We start from the raw sequence: 24200 nt of genomic DNA, 5'->3' as shown, positions 1-24200 counted from the left end.
GAGTGCCACCAACCACACAGTCCCTGGCTCTCCCAGCTGTCCAGGGCTATAGGAGAGGGATCGAGATCCCTTTATCGATTGCTCTACTCCTCCAGGGCAATTCGGGATTATGTTTTATCTGGCCCTCTCATTTCCAGTGCTTTTAATTTGCTTTTTAAAACAACAGTACATGTGAAACCAGGACACTAAAGCAATCTGTGAAAACAAATACTTTATCTTGCCGGAAATCAGTAATAATAAATCCATCTGGCTTCTTTTTAGCAGTCTTAGCCTCTGGATCTGGTCAATTATTGGAAAACCCCATGGCTCTCCTTCAGAAGCTCTTCTTTTTCTAGCAAGACTCCGACTCAAGAGAGCAATCTTCCCATCACTGTGACCGTTTCCCCGCTAAGTTAAAAATGTATCAAAAAATCTTTTCTTAGTGATAGCCAATATATATTTTGGAAACTCAATTCTCAATGAGTCTCAAGTGATGCATTTACAAATAATTCAAGAGATGGATTGCAAAACTAGTTTTGGCCGTGCATGTTCACCTTGTTTCCCAACAAATCTTTAAACAGACTTTAAATAAATATATGGAACTCAGCTCTATTTGTCTAAATTGACTTAAAACGAACAAAGCTAAAAATGGGCAAATTTCAGGGCACACGGCTTACATCTCAAAAAAGGTATTTAAAAAAATGAAATGAGCTGAATGAATTATGCAATTGAGAATAACGTTATGGAGGATGACCTTAGCGTGTCGGATGGCAAGGATTCTAGCTCCATTAATCTTTCATTCATTTGCCCACTTACTCATTTTTTCATTTTAGTTAGTGCCTATCTTGTATCAGGCACTGTGGAATAATACTCTGGGGCTAAAAAAATGAATGGGACACAGTCTCATATCATGGACATGTCACTTGCTGTTTCTGTGCCATAGCTTTCTCCATTTCTTTTTTCTTTTCAAAGATTTTATTTATTTACTTTTTAGAGGGTGGGGGAGGAGAAAGAGAGGTCGAGAGACATCAATGTGTGAGAGATACCTCAATGAGTTGCCCCTTGCCTGCCCCCGACTGAGGACCTGGCCCGTAGCCTAGGCAGGTGCCCTCACTGGGAATCGAAGTGGCGACCTTTCGGTTCGCAGGTTGGTGCTCAATCCACTGAGCCACACCAGTTGGGGCACCGTTTCTTAAATGAACTAGACGCTGTGCTTCTCCTACTTGTATGAGTCTCATTGCTGGCAGAAGTACTAACAACTCAGTCAAAGAGAGAGCTGTAGACTCGAGGACATACTGAATGCATAAAAAATTGCCTAGGTAGCTCCTGAGATGTAAGTGCTTACTGTCAATAAAGGATAGTGTGTGGGTGTTTTTAGAATTCAAGACTTCTGAATAAAGGCTTTATGCAATCAAATGAAAGCTGATTATTTTCTCAAATCAGGCTCTCAAGTAGTTTAAACATATTTTTTCCATTATCTGAATGATCCACCTTGTGTCACGTTCTTGAGCCAAACAGATCATTTTGCCAAGCAGATTGTGGCTTGGCCCTCTGCTTTATCAGATCAGTCTGCACTTAGAAAGGCGCTGTTCGCTCCAGCATGCAATTTGGAAGCACCCCGAGAACCATCTGGCTCCAGAACACTGACTTTCCATTGACGGCAACTCATTTGGGCAAAAGGAGCTGTTTTGGACAATGAAAAGGAATTTAGTAACAGTAACTTCTCATGACCTTAGAACCCAGCCTGAGAAGGCAGGACTGGCTTTCCTTCACTCTATAGATCAGAAGAATTTGATGTACTGACCACCACACTTTGGACATCAGGCAAATCAGAAAAAGGCGAGTAAAAGCCTTTTTTCTACTCCCTATTCGGTGCACATGAATCAAAATAACATAGCTTCAATATATTCCTTATAAGAGCACTATGTCCAGCTGGGGGCTTCACAACTTAAGAGGAATATGCAGTATGTGAAAAATGCCCGAAAGAACACATTTAAAGCACCAGATAGTGATTCTAGAAAACAAAATAGAGATTTATCCTGAAGGAAAGAAAGATAGAACTCCTTCAAAATGTGAAAATATGTATGAGAAACAGAGCTATGGCTGTCTAATTTCCATCTACCTTCAGAAAGAAATTCAAGTTCGGGGTATGATATTCCTGTTCGTGTTGTATGATGACCTTGATCTTTTCATTTTTTTCAGTCGTATTCAACATTCATGAACTGTAGTGGAAAACTAGATGCATTTTGATATTGGACAGATGTGGGTATAAATCGGTGATTTATAAAATGGTAAGAAAAATGTTCCCGTCAGAGCAGTATTATATAGAAATAATCTGTGTGAAGCTTTTGGCACAGAATAAGTACCTAGGAAATGTTAAGCTGTCCTTCCGTCCTCCCTCCATACCCGACCCCCACATGCAGATGCCCCCAGGCCTGGCTGCGCGGCTTCGTTGGGTGAAGGGGAAGACTAGCAGAGCTTTTGTATTTGTCACACGTCTCCCTTGGAAAACATATTTGAAAAACCCAGTTGGTATTGTGTGTTGGGATTAGTTTATTGGCTCCAACATTGACCAGCTAATTTGGGAAAATGCGGACTCTATGTTTTACTACTAGCTCACTCAGGCAAGTTTTTAACCTTTGAGTGGCTCAGTTTCCTCCTTTGGACAATGAAGATAATAACAACCTCATGAAGTTGTAAGCATTCCATAAGATGTAAGCCATTTTAAGCACCTGGCAAAGTACTCGATGCATATTAATTAAGGGTTGGCTATTATTACTAATATTGTTATTAGGTATTTGATTTGATGATGGCGCATACATATAGACAAGTCTAGACAAGCCATACCATGTGCCTTATTTCTATAATTCATGCTAATAAATTTTATTAATAATAGGCAACAGATACCATGTGTTTGTTCTGTGTCAGAAAATGTACTAAATGCTTTACATCTTAAAACTGCTAATTTCATGCATCAGAGGAAGAACTGAGTCTATGAAGAATTAAATAACTTTAAGTTCAGTTGGTCTGCATTCTCTGTCACACACACACGCACAGGACTCAAACTTGGGGATGTCTATCTCAAAGGCCATGCATTTAATAAAATATCAGTAGTTTTGATAAGCCTATATTATTGTTGCTTATTTTAGTCCTTCCACAAGTCAAATGAATAAAGACACCTCCCGCTGATGCCTGAGAATAATTCCAGGTTTGCTGAGACACAGAAGGCCAGAGCCATCAGGTGCCTGAAGAGCCAAAATTCAGATGAGGATACCGGGGCTAAGAGCATAATTTACGATTATTGATTGACCTCCCATTCTTTTTTAAAAGATTTTATTTTACTTTTTAGAGAGAGGGGAAGGGAAAGAGAAAGAGGGAGAGAAATATTAATTGGTTGCCTCTTGCAGGTCCCCATCTGGGGACCTGGCCCACAACCCAGGTATGTGCCCTGACTGGGTAATCAGATCGGCGACCTCTCGGATGGCAGGCCAGTGCTCAATCCACTGAGCCACTCCGACAAGGGCAACCTCCTATTCTTCTGTGATGTGAGCTGCTCCGGCACTGGGAATACATGGGGAAGGCAATCAGTGATGTCACTTGCTTCATGAAGCATATGACGTTGGGGATATTAGAGCTTGAACATACATGACTGCACTAATGAATACCATATAGTTATCCTTTGGGTCAGTGCTATCATGAAGGGAAAGTGTGAGAGTAAGACAGCATATAACATGGCCCTAATTTAGCTGCAGGAGAAGTCAGGGAGAGCTTCTCAAAAGACTGATGTTTAAGCCAAAACGCGGAGGGTGAGTAGGGATTTATTTTGCACAAGGTGAGTTGACTGGGCTAGTCAGTAGCTGAGCCTGTACTAACAATGAGGTCTATGATTCTCATTCCTGGGGTTTGCCCACTGCTCTTAAACCTTCAACAACATTGGCAGTTTGCATTTGCCAACTCCACAACACCGTTTTATGAAGCCATTGCCATTTTAAAAAGGGGAAAACCCCTCAAATTTAGCTCCCTGATCTACAACCTGCTGTTACAATCTGTGAGTGCCTTATTTTCATTCGTATATCTTTAAAGGGGGTGGGGCTGGCAGTTCTTTGGTATGTCTCTAATCTGTGTCACGCCGCAGAGCAGTGAACTGTGAAAAATACCCGAGGAATTCCCAATAAATCGTCCAGGAGGCAAATGAAGGGCATGCAGCTAGGAGCTTGAGCAGCTCTGCTTTTTCAACTGGATCTCCGGAGGTTCTAGCTAGAGAAAACCTTACTGGGCTTGGATTTTTCATATCTGTTGAGGGGTCTGATCAGCTCTCATCTGTCCTTTCTCTCCCGAGCCATTCTGCCATTGGAACTCGTTTGTGTTTCAGGTGTGTGCTCAGCCCCTTTAATGCACTGAATTAAACACCAAAAAAGGTAAACTAAAGCATCACAGCTCTCGGATTTGAATTTCTTTTTTTGGCTTGAGTCAGCGATACACTTCTACGTGCCTTTGATCAATTGCAAAAATCAAGCTCCCAACACTTTTCTTGAAGCAAATGCGGAGAAGGGCAGAAGTTTGCCAAGGGGAAAAGTGAACTCCATCCTGAGGGAGGCTAGAATCATGTGCGGGACCCAGCCGCAGCTAAGTTGCTGCTATGCCAATGACATCACCATGCTTAGTACCCAGGCAGCATGTCTGATCGATTGATCGTTCTTCTCTTTTCTTTTCATATGAAACATACATGTGTACATTAGCCACTTTCTTTCCTTATTTTTAAATTCGCTGAGATTGCTTTATGATCAATTAATTCCTTGGCTCTGGGTTTTATGAAATTGTTAGAAAGAATGAGAACCAAGCTGCGGCATGCTTTGCTTAAGAAATGTAAGAAATTACCACAAACTGGGTGGCTTAAAACAATAGAAATTTATTCTCTCACAATTAAGGAGGCCAGATGTCCGAAATCAAGGTGTCAGGAGGCTTGATTCCTTCTGGAGGCTCTAAGGGAGAATTCGTTTCACGCTTCTTGTTTAGCTTTTGCTGGTTGCCTGCGATCCCTGGCATTCCTTGGCTTGTGAACACATTATTCCAGTCTCTCCCCACCTCCGCTTTCACACGGCTTCCCCCTGTGCGTGGGTGCAGGTGTGCATGTGTGTCAGTCTTGGATTCGGCACCCCCCTCCTCCACGAATGCAGTCCAACCTAATCTTAACTGGATTCCATCTGAGAGGACCCTATTTCCAAATAAGGTCACGTTCACCAGCACCACAGATTAGGATCTGGACATATCTTTTTTGGGAGACACAACCGAATCTATCACAAGAAGTAAAAAAAGCTCTGCTCTCTGTTTATTCCTCCATCCTTTTGTATATTGACTGAAGGCACAATTCAGGCATGACATGGTGCAGAATCTAGTTGTCGATGTTCAGGAAGCATTAATAAAAGCATACCCAACAGGCAATGGGAGTGCTCTGAACCTTAGTTCTGCTGCTGGTTTTGTAGGCCTACGTAGCTGTCAAAACTCACTGGTACAGTTTATTACATGTAGATTATTCCTCGATAAAATACATGTGAAGAAACATATAGGACCCCAGGCACAGCACCAGTTTTTGTTTTCCCCTCTCCTTTTCATTCCCCACCCTACCTTGTTGCTAGAAGCCCATGTTGGGCAAATAGATTCTATTTCTTCTCTTCAATATAGAAGGCTGAAGATTCTGGGGAAAAAAATGAAAATTTTCGAGGCAAGAAATCCGCATTGTTTAGTTACTTGGAAAAATTAGAAATAGTGAAAAATGTGTAGACGACGAAAATTTGGGAATAACAAAATATTAAAAATTATTTATATTACTACATAATGCTTCATCCTCAAAAGTCGTTCTAAAACACATGCTAGGGGAAGATGTTAAAAACTACTTTAAGTAAGTACAGAGGAGCCATCTGCTAGTTTCAGATAAAATGAATGAACTTTGAGACTCCAAGTACACCTTCTCCCACAAAGACAGGAGAAAGTGAAACGTACAAAGCAGGAATGCTATGCGCCCAAAGTGCGCACTCAAAAATGTTGATAAACTGAAACTAAATTTGGTTGTTAGACAGCTTGTATTATTATTAAGTCTCTTGAGTTTCAAAGCCCAAAACAAGTGATGATGGTCATGCATTTAGGATTTGACGTTGGAATATTCTTTCAAATGCTGGCTGCAAGTAAACAATTGTTTGTTTCACGAGTGGTCCCTGGGACTCTGCTAAGTGCATCGGCGCTGCCGCTTTGGCTAAAGAGTTTTATTCAGCCTTGCTTTGCAGCTGCCCCGCTAATGGGTAACCTAAAAATCAGAAGGGTCGATATTAAGAAATACTGTACTTACACCAGCTTGAGAAATAAACATGTAAGTGAAATGGTAAAACCCTGTGCCTTGGCAAACTGTTTTTAGAAGAGGATGAAACACTGTAAAACATAGAACGCATTGCTCATATTCGCACAGAGAATGAGAAAATGGACGGTGGTGAAAGTGGATTTTTTTGTGTTCAGCGCAGGTGCTGACACTGAAACAGGAATTTCTTTCTGACTTCGTTGATTTTGATTTTCCTAAAGACTGCGATTGGTTAGGAATGGTGAAATTAGACACATGGAGTGGGAAAAAAGTGAGAAGGATGAATAAAAATAGTCATTTAGTTTTCTGAATATAATGTCAGAAGAAATTGTTATAGACCTTGATCTTAAGTGGATGGATATGAAAACCTCAACTGAGCTCTTGTTTTAGAGAGAGGGTTCATGGTTCCAATTTTGGACAATGTGAAATTGAACCAAAGTATCGAGCCAAGAAACTAGCTGTTGATATATAAATGTAATAAAAGGCAAAACATTTCTGAATATAGAAAACCCCAAGTTGTCTTTCATTTCACTCAAGAAAGTGCCCTGATTTGAAAGCCCATGTTGGTATTTTTAGTTGGTACCGAGAACACCTCACTAAAACCTGGGGAGAGTGGTAAAAAAAATCCAAGCTATGACTTTTCACGAGGCTGACCATGGGTTTTTTCCAACAAATTGTAAGCAGATAATTCATTAACACATTAGAAAGGTTTGAGTACGTCTTCTGGGTATAAGACCAGGCAAACTCGCATTAGGAATTCAATATCATTTTAAAATATAGATTTTGTATAGATTAGAGTAATAACTCCCATCATCATGTTTGTTCTCGCCAGAATGTTCTGCGCTGCATACATTAGGTCCGATTCTCATCTTGTCGTCCTCTGAAGCGCACATAATTTTGCAGATGGAAAGTGAGAATAAGAACTCTGAAATGATGTACCCAAGGTCACGTGGCTAGATAGGAAATCAACGAATTGAAATCCATTCAGAAAGGGTCCCAAAGCACTTACAAATAGAATAGCTTCTTAATCTGCAACTCTAGTCCTGCACATAGATCTGAATATTATCTCTGCCACTTAACAAGGGGGTGACCTGCGGGACTGGTGTAGGCCTTGGTTTTCTTCACCTATAAAATTGAGGGTTAAGTGTTATAGTTTTATATGTGCGTGCATGACAGTTGACTTGGATAGTGCACGTATGATTTGAGCCCAGTGCCTGCTCTACAGTAAGTTCCAGCAAGTGTTAATTGTTGTATTGTTATGATTAAAGGCTCAGGAGCAAGCTGTCTGAGCAGATGATCTTGAGTACAACTCTAAATTCAGTTTAGCAAATGGTATAGACATGCTTAGCGCCATTTCCCTTTAGTGTTGGTATCAAGTCTTTTTCCCCTGAATATCTATGTTGGCATTAGAATATTAAATTGTTCTCTGAGGTGGAGAGTGTAACTTACATCTTAGTCTTCTCACATTATAGTACCAGTTAGGACTCAAGCTCTCAAATACCCTCCTGTCCCGTAGATCTTTCTGTTCACCTGCTGAAGAATTACTATGACAACACTTCCATCTTTGGAAAATGATCACTGCTCCTCAATGCTGGGTTGGTGTTTAAGAAAGTGTGTTTTTACTCATCTTACCCATATGAAATTATCCTGCAACTGTCGATTTACCGCCCCTGACATCTATCAATTGTAGTTTAAGTCCCTTGGCGATTACGTTCATTCAGGAAAATCCTAGAAAATCCTAGAATCCAAAGCAACATTCTTAGTTCCCCTGCTTACAATCAAGAAGTAGTTTAGGCATGGGACAATCTGGTTGTTTAATGTAATTAGCATTCTTAAGCCCTGTTGAAAGTTCTCCACACGTTTGTCATATATTCCACATAATGCAGATTAAAATCATGCTTCTCTTTTCATGTTTCAGGAGCTTGGAAGCAGAATCCTTAGCTTCCTCTATGGGACAGTGAGATGCTGTGAACTGTTTACCCCCACATACCACTAAGAATGTAGAAATGATACCAGAGGAATCAGAATCTGAGAGACACAGGCAGACTGAAACAGAAATCAGTGATGCTGACTAAGAGTTGGGAGCCAATCAGATAGAAGTCTGAAATATTATATGGCAGTCAATCAGGAAGTTCGGTGTGATTTGGGACTATATAAGCCACGGGATTATATAACAAACGAGGGCAAAATAGCATGTCCTAACCTGAAGTACTGGACCTCAGAACTGAAAAGAAATAAGTCACTGGAGGGAATCCAGAGGAGATCATCTGCAATGATGGTTTTAAAGCAAAATATGAACTTTATACTGTAGCCAAACCACAAAGTCAGACCCAAGGGACACGATAAAAATCTACAGATAGCTCAAGGGTCTTAACACCAAGGGGCAAGAGGAATTTTGGCTGGAGATAATAAAAATTTTAAGGGATAAAGTTAAGAAAAGGGAAAGTTAGGTTTAATAGACTATATCCTTTGGTAGTAAGATATACGTATTTGTAGAACAGTGTCTCAAGGGAATAGAAAGAAAACTGAGTTATCTAGGATCCTTGATAAGAGGATACCTTGATGTCAGACCAAGAACTCTAGAATTTTCATTAGACTATTCTTGTGCCATGACCAGCTGGAACAGATTTTTTTTTCATTGTGAATTTCTAGGATAATTATAACAGGAAATAAATAGTGAACAGACTGTTCTGTCCTTTAATAAAAGGTATCCTAAGGCTTTGATTAACTTCAGCTTTGAGGAAAAAATAATAATGAAATATGGACACTAGTTTTCAATAGCAAATGCCCTAATAAAGGAGCAAAGTCTTAGAGACCTGATTTTTAAAGTATATATATTCCAAAATCATTTATTTCTAGACTAGCAGTTATAATGATTTTTAAGCAGGCTGATGAATTATGAGAAAGATTCTGGGGATCGGTGTAACAACACCAGCCGTTTTTGAAACTGGTAAATGAAACCCAGATCTTCCTTAATCAAGTTTGGCATAAGATGACAGTCAATCAGTAAAGCCAATGTTTGAGCCTAACTAAGAATGAACGAATATAACATAAGCCCCAAGGACTGCAAAATAAACCTAACGGCAATCAGGTTGGAAATGAAAATAGTTTTGAAAAGAGCATTTAAAAGTCCAAATAATTTTATTATAAAATCGTTCTTTCCAGAAGAGCCATTACATTTTTTTCCCTGTGTTTTAAAAATGCATATACTTACACTGGGCTTTTAAATGGAGCCCGAGCTTAATTTTATGATTATTTACAACAATTTATTCATTGTTTCCAACCATGAGGCAAGCCCCAGGCCAATGGACCCCTTGGAAGCAAGATGATGAATGAACTGAATGAGGCTGCTCCAAGCAGCCAGTGCCAATAGAAGTGTCCCCGTGCTCACTGCCTCTCCGACCTACACGACCAAGAATGTGTGAATCTGTGCCTGTAGGGCATTCTTATTAGCCCTCGTTAATTATGGCAGGGCTGCATTTTCAACCTCAAGGCCATGCTATGGGCTTAGAGAAATTGAATGTATATGAATCCTAAATTACATTTGCTCAACCACCTTGAGTTATAAGTGATTCTAGGAAGTGTGACTTTGTTAACCATCTACCCCAAATGCCAAAAACCAATGAGGCATAACCAGTTTCACATAGTGGTATTCAAATGGCAGAGACATTAAGGGTTTTCATTACTAGTGACAAGCTACAAGGTATTGCTAGGAAAAGGGCAGGTGAGACCCACCTTCTTTTACTTCTAATGTGACTTGTTTGAGGAGGGAAGAAAGCAAACATCAACAATGCCCCAAGTGTAATTTGCTGTGTGTAGTCAGGCAAGGAAGCGAGCGATTTTAAATGCCGTGCCTCTCCACAGCACACCTTGTCATCAGCCGCTGAAATCACTGCAGGTTCAGGGTAAGAAGAGATGGATAGCAATGAAATGGAAAATCTGTATCTCATTCCGTTTGCAGGCAGCAGAGAGTTCATAAAGTTACTGGAAGGAACGTCCCGGCTGCAACCTGTCCTGCTGCATTTGCCAAAAAATCTACCTGAGAGATCCTGGGCTGGGAAAGGAGCAACGAATTCTTCTGTTAATTACGAGAAAGTTGTAAGATGCGTTGCAAAACTGAAGTGGTACGTCAAAAAGCCTGCCGAGAGACAGGCGAGGCTTTGCGCTTTAGAGATTCCAGCGGCGGGACAGTAGCCGGAGAAGCTGCTCCCAGACTGGTTTCCAAGCAGGGAACATTGACATGGCCAGCATTTTCCAGCCTCCTAGGAATGTGGCCTTGGCTTGCTGCGCCCAGAGGCGTACAAGATCCGAACCAGAGACCCAGCGCTTTGAAAGCGCTAATCTCCGCAGCCTCCGGGCTGACGCTGCGCCCAGCGCCTGGCCCGCGCCTGGAGGCGCCTGACCCCACCCGGCCTCGCTGCCCCCTCCTCCTGGAGTACATTTTCGCAGAAAGGATTCCCCCCACCCCGCCCCAGCACTTAGTAGGTCCCATCTCCAGCCCATTGGAACTGAATCTCCATCTTTCCTTTTTAAAAAGCAAAAACAGCGGGGGCGGGAGGGTCGGGTGGGGTGGGGGGGTTGGGGGGGGGACGAGCAGCGGGAGAAGGAAGGCAGGACATTTAACTTCAACTTAAGAGCGACCGTCCTGGGTTGCCAATCTGACACCAGTGGGTGGGGTGCAATCTGACACTTCCTTTCCTTTCCAGAAACGTGAGTGGAGCTGGCGCCCCCCTCGATCTGGGGGAGGGGAGGCCGGGGAGAAGGTCCGCACTTCCGTCCTCACGGCTTTCTCCCCAGGAGACCCGGTATTAGGGGCGGCTCCCAGGTTGGGCGCCTGGAAAACTTCTCCAGGTTCTGCTTTCTCCTGCTCCTGGCTCCGCCTCAGCTCCAGACCTGGCTTCCCTCCCGCCCTGCCGGTGCCGGCTGCGCCCTTCCCGCTGCCTCTAGCCTGAGCGTGCGTGCGGGGACATCTCCGCGCCTGCCCTGGGCCCAAGGCTGGGCTGCGAGTATCAAGAGTCCCTCCGAGCGGACCATGGGTATCCGCCCCTAGGGTTCTCTCCTTAGCTCCCCGAGCACTGCCAGGAATTCTCTCCCATCGTAACCACTCAGTCCTTGGAAGGCCCCGGGCGAAGCGGGCTCCGTGTCCCCGCTTTGTGGCAAGACTGGCACTCTGCGGAACCTGGAGGTTGGAGACACTCTTGCGCCTAAGCAGTTGAAGGATTGGGCGCAGCAGCCAAGTGCAGGCCAGACACTCAGCTTCAGGGGCCCCGGGAGACGGCGACTGTAACTCCCGCGGCGCAGTCCGGGCGCCCAGCTCCATCGCTGGAGGAAGTCCCTCTCGCTGCCCTGGGAGCACGGACGCGCCCAGGGCGCACGCCCCGGAGGCCTCCGCCCCAGCCCCCCGCGACCGTCCTCAGGGTGCGAGGAAGAGCTTGCTGGAGACTTCGAGGCTGCCCAGCGCCAGGGAGCAGAAGCCCGGAGTCTCCCTCCTCAGCTGGAAAGCAGGAGTAGCGCTGGCGCGCTGGAGCTGGGAACTCAGCGAGCGCCTGACCTTCCTCCTCCTCTTCCTTACTACCTCCTTCGCAACTTCGGCGCCGGGGGAAGGTTCTAGCCGCCGTAGGCCCCCCCGACCCTTTTCCTAGAAGGCTGATGATGGATCTCCTGCTTCTGCCCCCACCGGGGCACTTGTAGTGCGCTAGTGGCACGTGAGCCTGGCACTGCCCACCACCGCCCTCCGAGCCTGGCAGCATCTCCTGAGCCCCCTTTCTTTCCGCGCCCCAAATCGCCAGTATTCCGAGAGCGGGAAGAGGGTGGCCCTCGGGCATAGCCCTGCCGTGATGTCCGCGCAAAGCCTGCTCCACAGTGTCTTCTCCTGCTCCTCGCCGGCCTCGGGCGGCTCGGCCTCAGCCCAGGGCTTCTCCAAGAGGAAGCTGCGCCAGACCCGCAGCCTGGACCCAGCCCTGATCGGCGGCAGCCGGGGCGAGGTGGGCGTGGAGGGCGGCTCGCCGGGGGCCGCCGGGAGCCGCCTCTGCTCCCCATTGCCTCCGGCCGAAGGCCTCGGGCCCCGCTCGGCGTCCTCTTCCCGGGGCCCGCACTCCCGGGCCAACCGACTTCCACCCCCTAGACCCCTGTGCTCGTCCTACTCCACTCCAAGCACCCCACAGGAGAAGTCGCCCTCTGGCAGCTTCCACTTTGACTATGAGGTCCCCCCGGGTCGCAGCAGCCTCAAGAAGAGCATGGCTTGGGACCTGCCTTCGGTCCTGGCGGGGCCGGGCAGTGGCCGCAGCGCCATCCTCTGCTCCTCCGGGGGAGGCTCCAACAGCATCTTCGCTTCTCCCAGGAGGTGGCTCCAGCAGAGAAAGTTCCAGTCCCCACCCAACAGCCACGGCCACCCCTACGTCGTGTGGAAGTCCGAGGTAGGGTCTGGTGCCACGGGCCCTCACGGCCCAAGGATGGACGCTTGGGAAGTTCTTTAGTTTCATCACATTTACAGAGCCTGGGGCCCACTGAGGGGTTCCCGCGGTGCGGCTGTTTCTCTTTGGCTGGTGAATGGTTCCTGGAAATGGGTCATCCCATCCCTAGCGGTCACACGTGTGCCTCTCGTTAGGGCTGCTCGGCTCCACTTGGAGCGGCGGTGGGCGCCGGAGGAAGACAGGGTGCCCTGCTTTCCTGTTTCCTGCAGGCCGTTCCAAAGGGTCCTCTTAGTCCCTCACCAAAAGCTGGCCTTTGTAGGAACTCAAATGATCTATTTCTAAGCGGTGTGTAAGGATTAGGTAAAATATGCCTGCCATCTGGTTGTTCGACAGGTAATTCAGGAACCTGATTCTGGAGGGCGGTGGCGTAGTTCTGTGTGCTTGCGTGGCAGAGGGGAGTGACTACTAAAATTCTCTAGTGTTGATAATTTTCTTCTGAAATGAGAACTCTATGGTGTGGCGTACACGTTTAACATAGGGAAGAAATCTCCGGTGAAGGCTATGAAAAGTGCTGGAGACATGCCCAAATTCCACTAAGGACAACTAGCAGTTGTCCCTGTCACCTAGTTGACTTATTTCATCAGTGAAATATATGTGAATCAGGAATCATTAGTAAATAAGGATCTCAGAGGGAGCTCTGTGCTTAGGAGGAGTGAAGAACAGAGCTGTTGGGAAACTGTGGTTGATGGGCACTTGGAAAGCAGCATGCTTTTAGAAAAGAAATAGTAGTTGTTTTTAAAACGAACAACTCCTATCTCGGTGTACAAAGTCTATAGATTTGCCTTGGATCTGTTTCCATAAAGGAAGGGAGATTCCATCGGTTGTAATTAAATATTGTAGAGTTAGAATTACAGAAATGAAACGCAATACCATGTAATTGCTGGAGATTTAGACTAAATAAAGGAAATGGAACCAAGAAAAACAGTTTGAAAATAACATCCAAGATCCTACCTCGCTCTGTTAACAAGAGATAACTATGAGATTTTGGCTTTTAATAAATCGCTGTAGAAAAATCAGCAGTAGTTATCAGAAATATTAGCATCACATACTAATAAAATGTTAGTTTTACTGTGTCAAAGTAACTGCTGCTGTTGGGTGGGGAGCAAGGATGACAAAAACTGCCAAATGCTGCTGATTGTTCTGCCCTTTTTCTTGAGGAAAATGTGCAGGAGAAGGAAGAGTCAAGTCAGAAAGCAAGGGATTTTCTCCAAACTAGGGAAGCCAGCATTAGAAAGACCCAAACATCAAAAATCTAAATATTGAATTTCTCTTGATCTCTGGAAGGGGCTGGATTCCTGCTCTCTATCAGAAGCACGCATTATCGGATTAATCTGGTGAAGTTGACAGAAACAGACAGAAATGCAAAAGCAAGCCAAGTTCTTGGATTAGATAGCCACTGACATTCACCTTTAAGCCTAATTGCATCTTTAAGAATGTACCCATTTTCCTTAGCATCCACACATAATTGGAATGTAATATACAGGAGCTGTTGGCCACTGTTAGGACTGAAAGGCAATCTGTTGTAGATGATCACAGCTGGTTAGAAATTATTTTCTTGGCCATTCAATCTCATAATCAATGGACAAGTGTCTGAACTGCAGCAATACCGGTGGCTTCACACTGTTTTACAAGTAGTTGGGCAGCCTGCAAGCTTATCTACTGTGACTTTCACCTCTTTGCAATGGTTAAAACTAAGTGCAGAGCCATCTAGCAAAAGAACAAAATTTTCTCATAAAATGTTCGTGTGTGTGTGTGAGAGATCCCTTTATCCCTGAGGCGGACACAAGTGATTGGATAGAATCCTGGCATGCAGACCCAGGACTGATTTTGTTTAGGAGAGGCCCAGATATCCTAACGTAACCCCTGGGTCTGGAATTTAACGGCCTGGATTACCTTTCAAAGGTTTAACGCCTTGGAACCCTCTCAAAAACCAAGGAAATGCATCTCATTGAGCACTGCTTGTCCTTCTCACTGGCAAGTAAGCCAGGTCCTTTGTCCTAAAAGAGAATTTTTACTAATGATGTCAAAAGCCCAGCAAATGAGCACCTTGCAAGGCTACTTATGGGCCCCGGGGTGGGCGGAGGGTGGGGGGCGGTGAGATTTGGTTCATGCAGATTTGATTCTCGTGCTTTTTCTGGTTGCTCTGGCCCAAGGTTCCTCAGCGTCTGCCCTGGCGACACTCGTGGCCGAATGATTCTTTGGCGTGGGGCTGTCCTGCACATTGTAGGATGTTTTGCAGCATCCTGAGCCTCTACTGGCTAATACCCCTCCTCAATGAAAAATGTCTAGAAACACTACCCTAGGTGTCAAAATTGCCCCAGCTGAGAATCGCTGCCCCTGTGAGTTGAATGTAGCGCCCCGTGCTGGCCATCTAATGAGCGCTTAGAGGAGTGCTTTCAGCTGGCAGGAAGTTTCCCCGGGGCCCTCATCCTGTTTCGAAACTGCGGATCCCTCTTCACGGACCTCTTAGGGTTTATTCAGCCTCTCTGTTTCTCTTCCATTGAATCCATAGACAAACCTGAGAAATCACCTTTACCCAGGTTTAGCCAGTGATGGATCACATCCATTTTCTATTAAGTTCTTTCAGCAGATTCACTGGCTTTAAATTCAGTGTTCTTATGAGGGCTCCTGCTCCCAAGACTCTTCGTAAGTGCCTGCAGCTCTATGAGTTGTGCGCGCTCAAAGCTCACAAATGACCATATTATGGCCTAAAACCTGGAGGTGTTAGTTGAAGTCATCTATGACTCTATTACTATTTCCTCCCTCTGTATTTCAGGATTGCTTTACCAAAATCTGATACATGGACATGCTGGGTAGAATATCTGTTGATTAGAAAATGGGAGCACACAGCCCTGGCTGGTGTGGCTCAGTGGATTGAGTGCTGGCCTGTGAACCAAAGGGCCGCTGGTTCAATTCCCAGCCAGGGCACACACCTGGGTTGTGGGCCTGGTCCCTCGTAGGGGGTGCACAAGGGCAACCACCTGTTGATGTTTCTCTCCCTCTCTTTCTCCTTCCTTTCCCTTTTCTCTAAAAATAAATAAAATCTTAGAGGAAAAAGGAGAAGACAAAAGGATAAATGATGCATAATACAACTGGGACATGCTTCTCAACTTCTATACTTAGCAGCCAAGTTTTGTCCCTGATTCTGATCGCACACAAGGTCTCATTCCAACTCTGGGGTTCTCCCAGTTCTTTTGGATCAGAGCTGGGATTATGCTGATAGCTGATCTGGAGTGTCCCAGCTCTGATAACCCATAATTAAATCAACTTTTCTATATCCATGACTTCTTTTCTTCATCCATGCCACAAGCACTTATTGAACACAAGCATTCCTCTAACGGTCAGGAATTCAGAGAGGCTAAAATACGGTGCCAGCTCCTAAAGAGCTCAGAGTCTACTGAGGAGGATGGATGAATCAACCAATAGGTACAGGACGCAAGGATCACAACACAATGAGAGACAGGGACAGGTGAAGGTGGTGATGGTTCACCATGCTTTGGAGGGTCTTTGGAAACCTCCATTACATAAAGGACAGTGGAACTTGATCTCAAGGATGACTGCCATTTAGAAGATGAAGTTGATTCCTTGATGAAAGAGAAAAGAGGCAAGCACAGCAGTGTTGGCGATGCCAGAGTCTCCAATGAAGAGAACTTAGGGGGGCTTGGAGCAGTGATTTGTTTGGAGGAGGAGGTTAGCACATCTGTGGTTTCATATATGCGGCAACCACATGGATTTTTATGTAGTAATCTAATGAAAGCAGAAATCGGACACATATTAGAAGATAATGACTACCTATGGGTGTGGATAAAAATGGCGGGAGGGCCATTGCCTACCCTTCAAGGCACCTCTTGGCAGCAAATCTGCAGAGAGTCAAAACGTGTCAAGTGTGTGTGCAGTTAGAAGTGTGGTGTGGCTGGAGCAAGGCTGCATCTTGCTCTGTGTTTGATGCCAGTACAACAGGTTAGGTAGCATTAATTACGAAGAGCCCTCTGTGCACATCTGAGGAATCTGGACTGTGCGTTTTGCACAGCAGTGTTTCTCAAACTGGGGGCAGTTTTGGTTGACACAGCTGGGGATGGTGATGTATTAGTTTTCTATGGCTGCTGTAGCAAATTGCCCCAAACTTGGTGGCGTAGAGCAAAACAGATTTCTTATCTTACATTTCTGGAGGACAGAAGTTTGAAATGGTCTCTAGGCTGAAGTCAAGGTGTTGGCGGGGCTGTATTCCTTCTGAGGGCTCTAGGATCTGTATGTTTGGCTTTTCCAGAGGCCCACTATCTTCCGTCATCTTCAAAGCTAGACATGTTGCATCTCTTTGACTTTCTTCCACGTAGTCATTTCTCCCTCTTAAGGACGTTTGTGATAACATTGGGCTTACTTGAATAATCCAGGTTAATCTCATTATTTTAAGGTCAGTTGATTAGTAACCTTTAATCCCATCTGCAACCTTAATTTTCCCTTGCCATGTAACTTAACATACTCACAGGTTCCAGAGATTAGGGTATGAATATCTTTCAGGAGACATTGTTCCGCCTACTACAGGGGAGCGTCTACTGGCATCTAGTGGTTAGAGACCAGTGATGCTGCTGAACACTCTACAATGTATAGGACAGCCCCCACAAAAGAGTCATCTGGCCCTCCATGTCAAGAGTGCCCAGGCGGAGAACCCCTGTGGTAGAGAATGGGGGAAATTGGTGATATTTAAAGTATGAGGGTATAACGCGATCAGACACGTGTTTTAGAGAGATCACTCTGCTGTCTAGGGGAGCGGGGAAGGGGTTAGTAGAGTGAAACAAGGGAGAGGTTAGATATTCAGAGGGGATGGGCACGGTGAAACCCTTCCAAGGATCCTATAAACAAATGGGAGTCGGCATATACACACGATACTTCTATATTTCTTACTTTTCCATTTTTAACAAATGTCTTCTTGCACTATGGAACTGCTCCTAATAAGTTGGTCTCTCCAGACCCTTGGTTCTCAGCTGGAGGCAAGTTGGCATCCTCAGCACGTTTGGCAATGCCTTGTGCCATTTTTGATTGCCAGAGCTGGGGCAGGGGGTGCTAGTGGCATCTAATAGGTAGAGGCCAGGGATGCTGTTAACCATCCTGCAGTGCACAGGATGGCTTCCCCAACAAATAATTGTCCTGCTCGAAATTTCCATAGCACCAGAGTTGAGAAGCCTTGTGTAATATGCTACTTTATGCAAGAGACTGATTTCTGGGTTTTGCTTCCCAGTACCATTCTTTATCATGCCTCTGTCTTTAGTCTTTGTCATTTTCTTCTTCTTTTTTCATGTATATCAACCAAGGCTCTGAAGCTGGAAAAAAAAAGCCTTTTCTAAAGGTATTGAGGATAGGAAAAAATATAGGGTGTCTAAATATATGTGTAGGGAAGAATTAAATGGTAACTATACAATGATGGAAACTGCAATTAAAATTGAAAACATGGACAGAGGAATATTGTGATTAAAAATAGAGGCTTTCCCATGTCACCAAAGAGGAAGTAATTAGAGTAGGACAGCTTCATAGTGGAAATTGACAAAGGGCATTTTATGGGGAATTATGTCTGAAATCAGCATAGTGCCATAAGAATTATAAATTAGGAAAGCAGTTATTCAACTTTCATTTGCTCTCTTCTGTGGTATCTCTGCTAGACTTTGTTTCTAAGGAAAGTTTTAACCTAAATAGAGAATAATGTGAAGACAGTTTCTCAGATACCTTGCAATTGAGCTTTCCCCTGGATTTTGGGATTTGAGGGTTGGAAAGAGCTACGTTTAGACTCAGAAAAAATCTTGGGTACCATCTAGCTGTAGTCTCCTTACTTTCCAGTTAAAGAGGAGGACGATTAGGGTTAAACTCAAACTCAGACAACATGCTGAGGACAGAACCACCCTGAAATTTTTCTTGACTTTCAATATAACCTGCCAAACTTCTGGGGTGGGGGGGAAATCAAGTGACCAGGAGCACCTCAGACCTCGGCGCAGCCTTTTCCATTCCCATTACTTCCTGAAACATTTCCCCTGAAGGTGCCCAAATTCCAAGATCTTCTTAGACGCCCTGCGGCGGACTCCTGGACAGAGTTCCACCCCCCTGCCCCCAACCCCGCCCACTGAGGAATCTTCATTCCTTCTTTACTGCTCGCTTCTCCATAGCTAACATCTGTTTCTGCTCTTCTGTGGCCGAGCTTGTCTTTGTCCGCCCATCCCCACGGTTCTGCTCCCGCGCCCCCCCCCCCCCCCCCCCGCCTCAAAATCATTCTCCCTTGATGATCGCATTCACGTTCGTGACTTCGGCCATCATCCCTCCCCGCGACACCCTAACCCTGTGTCTGACCACCGTCTTGCACACGAGCTCCTCACACTTATTTCTGATTTTCTGCAAGTCGTCTGCCCGCAGCGCCCACTGGACTCCTCGTATTCTATATGTTTGAAGCAGAACAGACCAACACTCCCTACCTCTGAGCGCATTTCGTTTTTTGTACTTCCTATCCTAGCGGGAGGCACCGTGTTGCCATATGCTCAGTGTTACCAGAGGTGCCTGGAAATGTCTCCAGTCCCCTGCCCGCCCCCCACCCTGGCTTTTTTTTTTTCTCCTGTCTTCCCAATAAGCTATCAAGTCCTGTTGTGCTTGCTTCTCATGTGCTCTGTTCTAGAGAGGATTTGCAGTGGAATGTATCCAAGTTCTTACATCTCTCTCCAGCTGTTCCTTCTCATCGCCACTGCCTAGTCTGGGTCCTTATTTGCTTGGTCACCCTGCCTTCAGTTTCTCCCTCTCCATCTGGCTTATTGGTGTCCTACTCCAAACACATAATTGTAATCATGTTAGCTCCCTAAGCAAAAACCTAACTGCTTAGCCCGTTATTTCATCGTCCTTTACAGTATAATCTTAGACTACCTCCACCCCTACCCCCAGGAACTCTGGTTCAGCCAAGCCAAGCTGGCCACTCAGCCAGGTAGTCCCTGGATATTCATTGAGCGCCGGCTCCGCCCTTGCACAGAGGATGTACGCAGAACAGTCACGCGGGGCCCCCCAAAGTGCTCACCCTTTTATGAAAGCAGTACTTGCAAATAAAGAAACCCTGGCACTTGTTCAGAACGCTGTGGCGCTATGAAGCAAGGACTCCGGTAGACAGGGTGATGGCCCCCAGAACCCGAGGATATGCTCCCGTACATGGTAAAAGGGACTTGGCAGATGTGAGTAAAATGAGGGATCTCGAAATGGCGAGATTACCATGGAATATCTGGGTGAGCTCATGTAATCACTGAAGTCCTTTAAGAGGGAGGTAAGGGGTCAAAGTTAGAGAAGGAGATATGAGGCTAGAATCAGCGAGGGAGGGGAAGAGGGAGGGGAGGGAGAGGTTTTGAAAACGCCACACTGCTGGCTTTGAAAATGGGGGGCGGACTCATCAGCCAAGGAATGGGGCGGCCTCTAGAAGCTAGCAAGCCCAAGGCGATGGATTCTCGCCTAGAGGCTGCAGGAGGAATGCAGTTCTGCCGACCCCTTGGTCCTACCCCAGTGAGACTTGTGGCCTCCAAAACTGTAAAGGAATACACGTGTGTTGTCTTAAGCCGCGGCATTGGCGGTAATTTGTTAGCACGGAGGAGGCCTGGGACATCTCAGCTGAAACCAATGGATGAGGAGGCTTTGGCCAAATAGAAGGGACGGAGGCAGCTCTCCAGCTGGGAGAAAGCGGCCTGTGGTTAAGCGGCAAGATAGTAGAGTAGTCCCCCTATTCTGGGGTTTCGCTTTCCACAGTTTCAGTTATCCATGGGTCACAAATATTAAATGGAAAATTCCAGAAATAAACAATTCATAGGTTTTCAATTGCATGCGGTTCTGAGTAGCGTGATGAAATTCTGCGCCGTCCTGCCTGGGCTACAACTCATGGCGTCGCCCAGCGCACCCACGCTGCAGATGCTCCCTGCCCTCCAGTCCCTTAGTGACGGTTATCGGACCCAGCGTCCCGGTATCACAGGGCTCGCGTTCCAGTTCCCAGCACTTTACTTAATCATGGCCCCAAAGCACCAGAGAAGCAATGCCGGCAATTTAGATGCGCCAAAGAGAAGCCATAAAGTGCTTCTTCTAAGTGAAAAGATGAAAGCTGTTGACTTAATTAGGAAAGAAAAAAAATCATATGCTGATGTGGCTGATGTTTACAGTGAGAACGAATCTTCTCTCTGTGAAATTGTGAGGAAGAAAAAAAAATCATGCTAGTTTGCTGAGTGAGAAACCAGATTCACATAATTTTTATCGTAGTATATTGTTATAATTGTTCTATTTTATCTTAGTTATTGCTGTTAATCTCTTACTGTACCTAATTTATAAGTTAAACTTTATTATAGGTAGGTATGTGTAGGAAAAAACATAGTGTATATATATACACATATATATAGGTTCGGGACTCTGTGGTTTTGGGTACCCAGGGGGGTCTTAAAAAAGTATCCCTGAAGGATTTAGAGAAATCCAACTGGAGCAAAGTGTGGGGGTGGGAAGATGGTAAACCATAAACCCGTCTGGGTCTTGAGGTTCATAACACAGATTTTATGATTTAACCTAAAGGGTCCCTGCAGAGGTTTCTTTTTCTTCCCCTTCTTACTCTGCTTTTGATCACCTGGTCTCACATCTATCTGAGAAAGCTCCATTTCTACTTTATGGCTCAGCCCGATGCCACCTTCAGGTAAATGCACTCTGACTGTGGGACCCGTCGTGACACATTCAGAGTGCGCAGTAATGTGAGCTCAGTTTTCCATATTGGAATTCGATTCTTCCGACCTGGTGCCCTCGTAAGGGAAAGTGTGTTTCATGTCAGGATCCAGTCCGTGACCTTGGGAATCTGTGTCCTGACCATGATTCTCCAAGTCCTGGAGACATGCCTTTGGGGCGTGACATCTTATTCTACAATTTACTATGTCCTCTCTGAGCCATTGCTTTTAATAAAGGGAGAGAGACTATGACTGCAACTATGTTTCGATAGGGCAAAAAAAAAGTAGAATGTGTGAGAAAATGAAATGAGTTATTTTGTTATCTGGTAAAGAATGATGTTTTCATTACCTATTGGGGAAATACAAATCAAAACCACAATGAGATGTCACTGCATACCCGTGACAAGTGTTGGCAAGGATGCAGAGAAAGAGAAATTCTCATACAGTGTTGCTGAGAATGTAATCTGGTGCAGCGGTTTTACAAAATGCTTAGGCAATTTCTCAGTAGTTAAAGTCAGAGTGACCGTATGACCCAACAGTTTCATGTCTAGGTGCATACCCAAGAGAAGCGAAAACACGTCCACACAAAACCTTGTACATGAATGTTCATATCAGCGTTATTCCTAATAACCAAAGTGGTGCTAACAACCAAATGCCCATCCACAGATGAATGGATAGCCAAAACGTGGTCCAGCCATACAATACAAAATTATTTAGCAAGAAAAACAAATGAAGTTCTGGTATATGCCATAACATGGACGAGCCTTGAAAGCATTGTGCTCAGTGAAAGAAGTCAGCCACCAAGGTTCACATATCGTATGATTTCATCTGAATGAAATATTCAGAATAGGCAAATTCATAGAGAAAGAAAGTAGATTAGTGGTTGCTAGAAACTGACAGTAGGGAGGGGTAGGAGTGACTGCTAATGGGTACTGGGATTCTCTTTGGGGTGGGAATGTTCTAGAACTAGATAGTGATGATGATTGCACAACCTGGTGAATACACCAAAAATCGCTGAATTGTGCACTTTAAGATTTTATTTATTTATATTTTAGAGACAGGGGAAGGGAAGGAGAAAGGGAGGGAGAGGAACACTGATGTACAAGAGATGCGTTGATCGGTTGCCTCTCATGCATCCCCAACTGGGGACTTGGCCTGCAAGCCAGGCATGTGCCCTGACTGAGAATCGAGCCAGCGACCTCTTGGTTTGCAGGCTGACGTTCAGTCCACTGAGCCATGCCAGCCAGGGCATGGATTGTACACTTTAAAAGGGTGAATTTTATGATAGGTGAATTTTAATGTCAATTTAAAAATTGGCGTTTCTGACTTTTAGAAAATATACCAATATTGTTGCTACATCGCTTTTCAATAAAACAAATACAGAGGAGTGGTTGTGTCGTAGGCCCAGGCCTAATGTCCCTTTGATGCCATCCTTAAAGATGCAGCAAGGGAGGCTGTCATGGCTCTGGCAGACTGAACGGAGGAGCCAACGGCCAGCCGGGGATTTTCTGAGATGGGTTACCCTGGAAATTCCATGTCCTTACTATTATGCTTTGGAAGCAAGAGCAAGGAAGCTATTACAAAGATTGTTTTTCAGAAGAGTCAGAGGCGTTACAAACTATTTACAATCCTGAAATTGCCTGGCCATATCATGCCAGAGCTGTGACATAGCCAAAGATTTTCAAGAGCCATTAGAATTAAAAGCAACTTGAGAAACCGCCCAGCAAGTAGTGTGCCGAGGGACCCAAGAGAAGTCTGAGCTTTGGAGGAGCTGGAAGTGAATTGAGTTGGGTGGGCTATGGATGAAGGAAAATAGCATGTGTTTGTTCCTGTGTACCTGGAAAGCTCGTGGAAACAGGCACATTGATACCACCTACAGGAACTGAAGCGTGAGTAAACACGACATCAATTCTCAGCCTGCCCTGGCAACGTCTTCATCTCTCAGAAGTTGAGAAACAATTAGGCAAGATGGTACTCTGAGCACCAAATGTGGATGGAGAAAGGGAAAGAGAAACCTAAGGTGACAATAGTCACGTTGCCTCGGAGGTTACTATAATAAGGCTTTTTCTATAGCTAATAATTGTGTCCAGAGAAATCCTGGAATGAGCCATTAGGTTTTCTGGCTTTTGAGCAAGGTATCATTCTGCTCAAACCGCAACTTCCAATTTATTCCTTGCTCACGTATTTCAGTTGATGGGTGACAATAATGGTAAGCAAAAGAACAGTATTTGTAGAATGCTCACCAGTTTTTGTTACTACAATTGTATGGGGTGATAGTATCAATCATCACTTTGTATATGAGGATACTGAGACTCTCTTTAAGAGGTAGCCAGATTTAGTTGGAGAGGAAATGAAGTGAATGGGTTAGAGCTGGGTTCTGATCTAGACTGCCTGGGTTCAAATCCCAGCTCTGCCCTATGACCTTGAAGAAGTTACAAAGCATATTTATGCTTCACTTTCCTCATCTGTCAAATGGGGGATAATTAAAGTGCCTACCTGAAAGAGTTTTTGTGAGGATCTCATGACTTAATTATAGTCATACACCACATAATTGTATTTCGGTCAATGACAGACTGCATATACAATGGTGGTCCCATAAGATTATAATGGAGCTGAAAAATTCCTATCACCTACTGATATTGTAGGTATCATAATGTCTCACTATTTAGATATGTTTAGATACACAAATACATACCC

General features: G+C 44.9%; 1 protein-coding gene across 1 annotated transcript in view; it reads left to right on the top strand.

Annotated features, from left to right (window-relative positions):
- The first annotated feature begins 12165 nt into the window (after nucleotides 1–12165).
- ARHGAP6 (Rho GTPase activating protein 6) overlaps nucleotides 12166–24200 on the top strand; it is a 422919-nt gene continuing 410884 nt past the window's right edge. The window contains exon 1 of the mRNA XM_054581050.1: nucleotides 12166–12744. Coding sequence (XP_054437025.1) covers nucleotides 12166–12744 — 579 coding nt within the window. The remainder of the gene's footprint in view (nucleotides 12745–24200) is intronic.

Source organism: Pteronotus mesoamericanus, unplaced genomic scaffold, assembly GCF_021234165.1.
Source record: "Pteronotus mesoamericanus isolate MK-2021 breed Mesoamerican mustached bat unplaced genomic scaffold, CSHL_Meso_final contig_65, whole genome shotgun sequence".
Classification (NCBI taxonomy): Eukaryota; Metazoa; Chordata; class Mammalia; order Chiroptera; family Mormoopidae; genus Pteronotus; species Pteronotus mesoamericanus.
The sequence above is the reverse complement of the archived record's forward strand: the minus strand, read 5'-3'. Positions and strand labels throughout refer to the sequence as shown.